Source organism: Gadus macrocephalus, chromosome 2 (genome assembly GCF_031168955.1).
Source record: "Gadus macrocephalus chromosome 2, ASM3116895v1".
In the NCBI taxonomy this organism is placed as follows: Eukaryota; Metazoa; Chordata; class Actinopteri; order Gadiformes; family Gadidae; genus Gadus; species Gadus macrocephalus.
The window spans coordinates 20,796,201-20,806,493 of record NC_082383.1 but is presented as its reverse complement, the minus strand read 5'-3'; the positions used below and the strand labels follow the sequence as shown (position 1 = coordinate 20,806,493).

The 10,293-nt window shown below is 40.5% G+C and overlaps 3 protein-coding genes across 3 annotated transcripts; all 3 read left to right on the top strand.

The window, feature by feature from the left end:
* The first annotated feature begins 1,828 nt into the window (after positions 1-1,828).
* Positions 1,829-2,222, top strand: LOC132452880 (histone H4). The gene has a single exon (XM_060045721.1). The coding sequence runs from the start codon at positions 1,852-1,854 to the stop codon at positions 2,161-2,163; it is 312 nt and encodes a 103-aa protein (XP_059901704.1). The 5' UTR covers positions 1,829-1,851; the 3' UTR covers positions 2,164-2,222.
* A 657-nt stretch (positions 2,223-2,879) lies between these two features.
* LOC132452829 (histone H2B 1/2-like) lies at positions 2,880-3,818 on the top strand. Its single transcript, XM_060045638.1, has one exon. It carries the CDS (start codon positions 2,912-2,914, stop codon positions 3,287-3,289), a length of 378 nt encoding a protein of 125 aa, XP_059901621.1. The 5' UTR covers positions 2,880-2,911; the 3' UTR covers positions 3,290-3,818.
* A 2,235-nt stretch (positions 3,819-6,053) lies between these two features.
* Positions 6,054-8,207, top strand: elof1 (elongation factor 1). Its single transcript, XM_060045728.1, has 4 exons — positions 6,054-6,164; positions 6,695-6,827; positions 6,919-6,989; positions 7,571-8,207. The coding sequence occupies exons 2-4, from the start codon at positions 6,712-6,714 to the stop codon at positions 7,633-7,635; spliced, it is 252 nt and encodes an 83-aa protein (XP_059901711.1). The 5' UTR covers positions 6,054-6,164; positions 6,695-6,711; the 3' UTR covers positions 7,636-8,207.
* Positions 8,208-10,293: the final 2,086 nt, after the last annotated feature.

The following is a 10,293-nucleotide window of genomic DNA, read 5'->3' as shown; positions in this document are numbered from 1 at the left end:
CCATTTCCTCCTCTACGTGTTTCAGAAATGTTCTTGCATTATACCGTAAAGACCCGAAAACCTCCTTCCACGCCATATTGTATTCTTACGCAGAATTGTTAAGCAGTCCCATGAGAACATACAGGACGATCTACTTTCCGTACATTCAAATGAGAAGAAAGATGTGGAACCAATTTAAGGGAACGGCAAATGGCTCCCTTTCAAAGTAGGCCTACTGTTGAGTTGCGCGACGAAAACCTCGGGAGAACAAAAAGTGTGTTCCTCCCTAAACCTTGTTTTCCCACCGGCAACATCAAATATATACAACAGCAAACTAACCCATAAGTTGTTTATGAAATTAAATTAATTATTTAATTGCCAGGAAGTTGTGAATTCGTCTATAAAAGTCTAGACCACAAAATATTGTGACCCCACTTTTTCAGACGAATTAGCTAGGGTCTACTCTATTAACTCATCGTCAATAGAGTAGACCCTAGCTAGTTCGCTGGCAGTGAGGGGACATCTGCGTATCAAACCATTTGGAATGCAAATGTAAAAGAAAGTGATAGGCTAATAATAGTTAGCAGTAGGAAAAGTAATAGTAGGCCTGATAGGAAAATATTTGAGTAACTGACGACACTGTCAATTTGGGTGACCTGTTCTAATCTTTAGTGCGTTTACTTTCAAACAGACACATTTAGAAACTTTTTAGATTTAAATATTATTTATTTGACAGAAAAACCCAGATTAATGGAAAAACCTTTCCACGTTCCAAGGCTGTTTCATTTTACGCGACCAACAATTGGTGAATATACGTTCCCAGTTCATACGGTTAATCTACGTCACGTTTTCTGGAACGCCGCCATTTGCACGACCGATCTCGCCTAGTATGGCCGCCCACACCGCTCATCACCGAATGTTGGAGACGGACAGATATATCTGGGGAAAATTTGGATTTTAGTCTCCGATCCTTATTTGTTACCCCCAGTTTTTTTTTTTTTGTCCATTAGTATCGGCCTCACGCTTGCCTCAAATCAATTTTCATGACATATATATTTATTTAGTCCACAACCCCTCCCCATACAGTGGAGATATCTTGAAAGCGTTCAAGAGCACTTATGCCTACCAATATGATGTGGCTGGATGGGTGAAGGACGCTAAAGTGAGGCACTTGGCCACCAATAATCTTTTTCTGATAATGGCAAAGTTAGGTACTAAATATTTGTGACTTGTGAACAGTTTGTGGTGGGTTACTATCATTGATCGTTGAAATCAGTCATCAAATCATAGACGATAAATTTGCCGGGGACGCTTGGGACGAGTTTTTTTTCAAGATTCATTTTGTACCCACAACAAAACCCGATTTGAATTATTATGGATTATTTTGGACAATGAATGAGGTATTAATACCAATACTCTTTGGCTGGGACGCAGTCAACATTGGTATGGAGCAGAACATAGTGGGTCACGTAGGCCTATGTCAACGTTTTTTGTATGCATTTTATTCATTAGTAAGCTACATGGATATGCCATCTTTCAGAACCTTCCATTAGCCTACCTGCACTAAAGAGAATAAAAGAGCGCATTCTCATTGTTTGATTGTGGTCGTAGGTGTTGTTGTTGGTGCCGAGTTACCACTGAAACCAGTGGGTCAGTGGGTGGGATCGGTCGTCAAGATGGCGGCGCCAAGCTAGAGTGACGTCACCTGAACCAAACGAATAGAAATTTGAAATAGCCTATAGGATTCTTAGAAGCATCTGAGGACCTGAGGGAGACTAAAGGCGGAATCTCCAGTACTGGCCCCTCCGAGGTCCTCAACAAACCTTTATTAACGACAGTGCGCACCATCGTCTTCACATCAACCCATTCAATATGTCTGGACGCGGTAAGGGAGGAAAAGGACTCGGAAAAGGAGGCGCCAAGCGTCACCGTAAAGTTCTCCGTGATAACATCCAGGGAATCACCAAGCCCGCCATCCGCCGTCTGGCTCGTCGTGGCGGTGTGAAGCGTATCTCCGGCCTCATCTACGAGGAGACCCGCGGTGTCCTCAAGGTGTTCCTTGAGAACGTTATCCGTGATGCCGTCACCTACACCGAGCACGCCAAGAGGAAGACCGTCACCGCCATGGATGTTGTGTATGCCCTGAAGAGGCAGGGACGCACCCTGTACGGCTTCGGCGGTTAATCCTGTCTCTCACCCACTGACCCCAAAGGCTCTTTTAAGAGCCACACAAATGCATCTAAAAGCTTCCTACTAAACGGATGAACTAGCCCTCTGTAACCAGTTACAATACTGCTGCGATTAATTTTTATTCTAGGCTATGCTATAAATAGGCTACTGAATGTCGGAGTCACGGTGCATCTCAAATTCTGACATCCCTCTAAAAGAGGCCTTCTAGTTCCTAGAACATATAACCTGGTATGTATACCTCCAAACTTGAATCAACTTTGGCTTTAAAGGGAAAGATACACTATTCAAAAATTTCGCGCGCGCCGTCCATTTGTTGCTCGACACTGACGTAATTCTAGCCAGAAAATAGATAAACGAATACGTTAACTGCTTCATATGCAAGTCTACCTCATAAACTTGGGTACTAGTACATTGTTTGAGGCATTTTACATGCGTGACTGTATGATTTGCTTAACGTTCATGTGATGATTTTGTATGGAATAGGAATATTAAACTATTCCGAAGAGAACAGTTAGAACAGTATATATTAACACTTTTTATTGAAAGAAAATAAGAATGCTGCTTAGGTATGTTGCCAGTAAGATAATTATACGGCAGATATATTATTCGAACCGATAGCTGACACTTATGGTCTTGCATCCTAGCCAATCACACAGATGCACGGCCCCTTGTTAATTTGCATGCGCCTCCTATAAAGACGGCAGTGGAACATTGTCTATTCAATCGACACTCGACAGACATCATGCCTGCTGACGTTGCCAAACCCGCTCCCAAGAAGGGCTCCAAGAAAGCCGTCTCCAAGACCGCAGTCAAGGGCGGCAAGAAGCGCCGAAAGACCAGGAAGGAGAGCTATGCCATCTATGTGTACAAGGTGCTGAAGCAGGTCCACCCCGACACTGGTATCTCCTCCAAGGCGATGGGAATCATGAACTCCTTCGTCAACGACATCTTTGAGCGCATCGCTGGTGAGGCTTCTCGCCTTGCTCACTACAACAAGCGCTCCACCATCACCTCCAGGGAGATTCAGACAGCCGTCCGCCTGCTGCTCCCCGGTGAGCTGGCCAAGCACGCCGTGTCTGAGGGCACCAAGGCTGTGACCAAGTACACCAGCTCCAAGTAGACTACCACTTGATCTCAAACAAACGGTCCTTTTAAGGACCACCCAACCATACTACAAGAGCTCTCCTTTTTTTTGTATTCAAACTGATTAATATCTGAAGCCTTGCGCAACTTTATCAAGCCTGCGAAGAAAAAACTGTTTGTAAAACATGAGCTGAGAAGTGACTTTAGCATTTCATGGTATACCGCAAACTTGATTATGCATTATCTTTCATGACTACAACTTTCAAATATTCTATAATCTTTAAATCGTACCTTTTAAAAAGCAGAATACGATTTATATGCAATGTCAAACAATTTCTAAACTTTCGTTTAACAATGGAACTATATGTTAAGTTCATAGTGAAGCCAAAAGGATGGCCACACGAAGACGTCATGATGCTCAAATGTTTTTTTTCACGTTTGGTCAATTGATATCCACACTTTTCAGAACTGCATGTCAAACACAAACTTGTCCTTACTCATTTGTGGATCTCGTTGCTTTAAGTCCTGTGTACCGCAGGTGATCTGGGAAACGTGGCTGCGATCATACACCTATAGCTTATGCTCAGTGATTAAGTAGTTTACAGAACAGTGTCGTTTTTGTAAAGGCTATACATTAATTTTTTTTGACATTCAGCAAAAATTATTAAAAATACTTGTATGTGTCAAATGTCTTGTTAAGACCTTTTATGAATTCTGTGTGCATTAGAGCAACAAAATATTACATAAAAAGTGATTTTGTCATTTTAATATGAAAGTTGTAATTTAGTGAATGTTTCAAATTGACTTCATGATTCAGTTGGTATGTGTAATAGCTTTCAGAGAGTATAAATTATAATTTGAAGGAATCATTCTCTAATACCGGCCAGTATACAGATAACTAGGTGGAAATGGTTGACTGGTGCTCCTTCACTCCACACTCCCTCCAAAAGGGACATCATGACAGCTCCTTTCTACGATGGCAATCTTCATCGGGGACTGTTTAGTTACAGGGTTAAGTAGGATGAGTTTGGTGTAGATTGAATAGGCTTTATATATATATATATATATATATATATTATATATATCAACAAGAGCTAATAACCCAGACTATGGAACCTTTATTTCAAGGTCACACAACATATTTAAAAAAAAAATATGTTTAAAAATTGTTACACTATTGTATTTACTTTATGTTAGAAATGATCAAGCATGACATGAAAAGGTGATGTTTATTCAATTCTCAGTATGTAAAAAATACTTCATTACTAATATAACTAGGCTAGGCTCGTAGTGTCAATTGAACTGCTACAACTGTAATGTCAGGCAAGACAAGACTCAGTAAGATTAGGATTATTTTCCAATGCAACCAAAACCCATCAAATAACTCTTCAACTGCTAGAGCACTGCATGCTCTATAACTGGTTCTAGGAAAAAACAGAACTATCTACATCAAAAATATGTAAATAAACACTCAACAGCCTAGATATAAATATAACAAAAATATGTCCCAACATATTATTGTAGTGCTGTATAATAACATAACCAGAGATAATGATTCAAGATCCTTATCATCCTACTCACTCTTCAAAAAGCAGCTTAAAAAACATCTTATCTTTTCATGAATCATCTTATTACTGAATTTTGATTATTTTTGATTTATTTATGTACTTTGTCTCATTATTTTCTAAAGTTTATTTGTTAGCCTTATAAATATTATTTGTTTGTGATTGTTGACAGGGGTGGAACTCTTGTACAAGCCCACTGGGCTTCGTTCCCTCCTTGCACCATTATTGTAATGTGTGCTAAATAAATAAACAAACAAACTGGAATCATATTGTAAATAGGCACAAGCCTGCATTTTTTGGTAAAGGACTGGTGTATGTGATGCATGAGTATACTGGAATGGCCAATAGTATCCAGCTGCAGCACTGGAGTCCGGGCCTGTGACTTGGCAAAGGGCCTTTGGCGAGTATGTCGATGTTTTGCGTCACAGTCGGCCCCTTAGCTGCCCCAGCCGACAATTCATAGCAGTGTGCCCATGTGCCGATAAATGGAATACAAGAAAAAAAGTAATAATGTTCATCAGTGCAAGTCCACTCGGTCATTTGACATTGTATTCCTGAGATGTACGTATCAAGTGTCGTAAACAGCTAAAGAAGCACCCAGCACTGGCAGTGGAAACCTCGGTAGAAGGCTGCAGACAATCTCAAAACATGGCAGATGTCACTATTGGCAGGCACATGCCTATTGTGGTGCTTCTATAGTTCAATCTCCACATCTGCAGTGTCAACATTGTTCCTCAAAGCACCAAACACCTCCTTTATCCCTCCTTTCATGTGGCTGACCCTATCTGACCCTATAGGCATGGCTTCTTTACCATTCCTCCCTCTTGCATACAAGATACCAAGCTAAATCCAACATTAACAATGTCACGATTAAGCACCATGAAATCAAATGTTGATCTTGCAATGATCTTTTGCCAAGCAGCGAGGCACTTATCTATATGTTAGCGCTTGAATATGAGATGGTCCACGAAGGGTCTTGATGACTATTCAGGTGTCCATCTAAAGACAAAGGTCATAAACAACTGCAATGGACGAGCAACTCTTTCAACATGGTGGCATGAGTTTAGAATGTTTGGTTTACCTGACAAAGTGTGAAACCCAACCGAACCAAATGTAAATATGAGAAAGTATAAACTCCACCACTAAATTGGACAGTATACCGAACTAGAAGGCCTCCAATCCCTTTGTTGGACTGCATTATGGCTTTATGGTCTCTCTATGGTGCCCACTGCCAGGATAGGGTTAACTCCTGGCACCCAGCGTTCATCCAATCAGATTAACTCTGGCGGCTGCATCCGGAACCACTTGAATGAACCAGAGCATCACTCACTGCAAGACGTTTTTCTGGTAATACAGTACATTTACATTATTTCCCGTTCTTGTAAACGTATACGGTCCGAGAACATGTACGTTAGGCATGCGGTACAACGGTCTATCCACGCAGGGGTTTCACTTGGATGATTTTACACGAACCGCCGGGCTGTTGTGGCGCAAAACAACTAGCTGAGCAGCTAGCATTGTAGACCAGCACCGCTAGCTTTGTTGTGTTCTCTCACCCAACACTTGGAAGAGGTTATTTAAACATGAATCGATGGTCACATACACCTCTCGCGTCGACGTATTTGATGTACACGCCGGCTACATGTCTCGTTTGATATAAACGTTAGATGGGCATAATAACCAGATGTGTTGCACATCGTGTGTGCGAACATGATGCACCTCACGTATGTGATGGACTTTTATTTTGAAAGTTCATAAATGTAACAGAGCTGAGTAGTTTACACATTGGATAGATTGCGTGTGATCTTTTGTTGTCGATTATGTCTGGATTTCTTTTTTTAGGTATGAAAAAAGTTTGATCCAACTTCTCCCCACAGATAGTGAGCAGTTCAGCATGGGACGCAGAAAGTCGAAGAGGAAGCCGCCACCCAAGAAGAAGCTGACTGGGAACCTGGACACCCAGTTCACCTGCCCCTTCTGTAACCACGAGAAGTCCTGCGATGTCAAAATGTGAGTATCCTGTCTGCGTCCGCGTGGCATGGTAGTCGTGTTTGATCCGGATTTATTGATTATTAATTCGACATTGCTCTCTGGTGTGCAGGGAACGGACTCGAAATACGGGAATCATATCATGCACAGTCTGCTTGGAGGAGTTCCAGACCCCTATTACTTGTATCCTTCCAATATCATTAAATTGGTCAAACTGTTCTGAAAGTACGTTAAAATAACCATAACATGTCACAGAGAGAAGGGAAGCGAACACGCTAGACACCTTTAAAAAGCAGCTTAAAACCTTTCTTTTTACCAAAGCATTTTATTAATTTTATCTGGCACTATTTATTTCTCTGTAACTTGCTCTATTTTTACTATTTCTCTTTTAAACTGTTTTAAGGGTTTTATATTTATTTTATCATGATTCTAGTAAGCCTATCAGAACACCAGGTTCTGATACGATGTTGATCATTTTGTATTTATCTTTTACTCCATGTATTGCTCCTGCTGCTTGCTTTTATTGATTTTATGTAAAGCACTTTGAATTGCAAATCTTGTACGAAATGTGCTATATAAATAAAGTCTTACTTACTTACTACTTACTTACAGAGGGATAGAGCCACTGACTACACAACTCTACATCTAACAAATGTTTAAAGGAAAATGTTAAGTGTAACGTCAATGTGCATGTAAAGTAATGGACTCTGTGGTCTGTTGTCTGATCTGTCGGTTTGACTGATCCTTGATCCTTATTGGTTCAGACCTTTCGGAAGCAGTGGACGTGTACAGCGATTGGATCGATGCTTGTGAAGCAGCCAATCAGTAGCAGTGGTTTCCAGTGACACCTTGCAAACATTCCACTTGACTCATTTGTTGACCAAGCAACCATGGTTCCTTTTATATCACTTGTTTAGTTGTATCTTTTTTAGCTTTGAGAAGCTCCAAACATTTATCTGGCAGGGTGAGTGGTCGGGCTAACCGTCTAAAGGGATCATGTTATGTTTATATCACACAATGTGGACCTTGCAACATCCTTACCTTTGTATCCTGTCCATTTGGGTCAAGTCATCTGTGTAGTTTTTCCTTATCGATCCAGGGGTGAAACAATTGTGTTCATTACTCAGTGAGTAGGAGGTATTTGGGTTTCATGTTGTACGAGGTATACAAATGCTAACACTCTCCGAACTACTTTGATGTCATTTGTTTTATCCCTATGGCCCATTCCGTTATATCTTTAGCATAGATTAGTGCTTCGTATTTTTACTCCATCAAGTGTTATTCTGAATTTTATTTTGTACTTTTATGTTGTGTTAATTTTGCCTGTATGGAAGATTACAATCATGCCATTTGTATGAGAAACGTAACTCTGAGAATAAAATTTGGAGGCTAAACTTTGAAGTCTGTTTTAGTTTGGGTAATTATCCATAAGATAACATTTCTTAATTTGATTAAAACCTACATGTTTACTTTATGGGAAATCTCCCTTTGCTGGCTGCCCGTAGCAGTCTTCATGGTGTGTACATTGTAGATATAGGTGTTCACGGTGGTCTCTAGGTCTGCACCCACCCACATCGCATCATGGAAAACATTCCCAGTCGGACTCTTCTCATGAGTGGAAACATCAAGATACCGATTACATTATCCCTCCCCTTCTTCAAGAGTCTTCCGTGTACTCTCCTCGTCTTCCTCGGTTTGCTCATATCTTCTCTTGAATGAATCTTTTATGCAAGTTTTAAATGAGGATTATACTGCCAAATCAACGATCAGTGATGCAATGCCACAATATTAACTGCCATCTTAAACCGTGCAAGAAAGATCATAACGTGTTTAAAGATTTAGGAGAACCCAGTGTACCCAAGATTTGGTCATTTGGATGAGTTAATACTCTCCTGAGTGTGCACATTGGAGTGCAATGTTATGATCAAACCGCATGGTGGCAGTAAGTGAACCTTTTATAAATTAAAACTGCAGCAAAGGTATTTATTTTGTAGCGGCAGCCTATAAGACATTTACTCACATTTGCTTACATTTATTGAGATGTGCTTTTAATTATCAATATGCATCTGAAGCGTCCATCGATTGGTAGAATCATGTTACCATATATGCTGGGTACTTTTCTTTATGACGTCATCATATTGGCTTAATTTAAGTTCTTTAAAAAAAATCTATACCTAAAAACTGCTTAGAATTAATGCGTTTTGAATTAGTTGAACAAAACAAAATCGGTTGATTTGCAATAATCACAAATTCACAATTATATATTTTCAAGCTCATTTATTTAATCAGTCTCTCACCTGTTGTAAAGTTAATCGGTTTTACCCGTTGTTCAATTCATCAGACTCCTCAAAAGTCTCCTTAATAACACATTCCGTTTCCTGTAATCTGTATTAAACTTCAAAATACTGTTTTAATGATTGCTGAGTCTCGTGTTACTTTTAAATACAAAAATAAAATAAAAATATTTAGCGATGGTTGAAGGGCCCCTATTTTTCAGCCAGCTGTTGACTAGGCATAATAAACCCGGAATCAACGATAATTTACTATGAATAGATCACAGTCCCATGTTGAATTGATCTATCTGTAATCCAAATTGATGCAACATTTCTGTTCTAGCACTATTTTCTCCTTATCGTATTGTAGTTTGGTAATGCTATGATCTGAGCTCTGGCTGTGTGCTGCCAACTGTCTCAGTAGTCTATATCGTCTCAGCCATTGTCCTTAGACAACATAAGCAATTAGCAACAAAAAAAAAACATGAAATGATTGAAGTTACAAAAACATGCACATCGCATTCATGTATTATGAGGCAAAGCACGTTTGCCTAAATTATGTGCTAAATGCAAAATCATGTCACATTTAAATTAAAAAGTTAAATGGCCGAAGTTTTATTTGATTTTGATGTTAAAACGTATTGTTGGAAATGCAATTCTGCCATGGCCATGGTTACCGTGGTCGGCGATACAGCTTGTAGCACTCTATAAAACAATACATTCAGTACATCCGGTGGGTTGGCGTCATGCCAGACATGAACTTTCCATACGACAAGCTAACTTCTACTGCATACACTGTGGGACGGGGGTCAAAGTTCGGCTTGCAGACTGGCGGTGAAGCTCTGTGGCGTCGGTGTCGGCAGTCTTCCGAGCGCAGAAGAAGAGTTGGAAAACCCGCGGCACTTCAGGACAGTGGACATATAACGGAGAGGGAAAGAACACAGCGGTGTTCTTTCCGAACCATGGATCCCGTAGACCTAGCTGAAGACCCTCTCATCTTTCTCTACCTTCTAACACAGGGTTAGCCACTGCCTTCAAACTAACAGCTTCTGGGCAGGCGTGAGGAGGATATTAACGTGCTGTATTGCGTGAGGCCTGTAGCGTCACCCCCTTGTTGTCATGTGACCAGAGGTTAAAGCCGAGCGCTGGCTCTTAGGGGTCAGAGGTCATTAGCACCGAGTCGGTCTCTTGTGTCCGTTAACGGAATCTCTTCT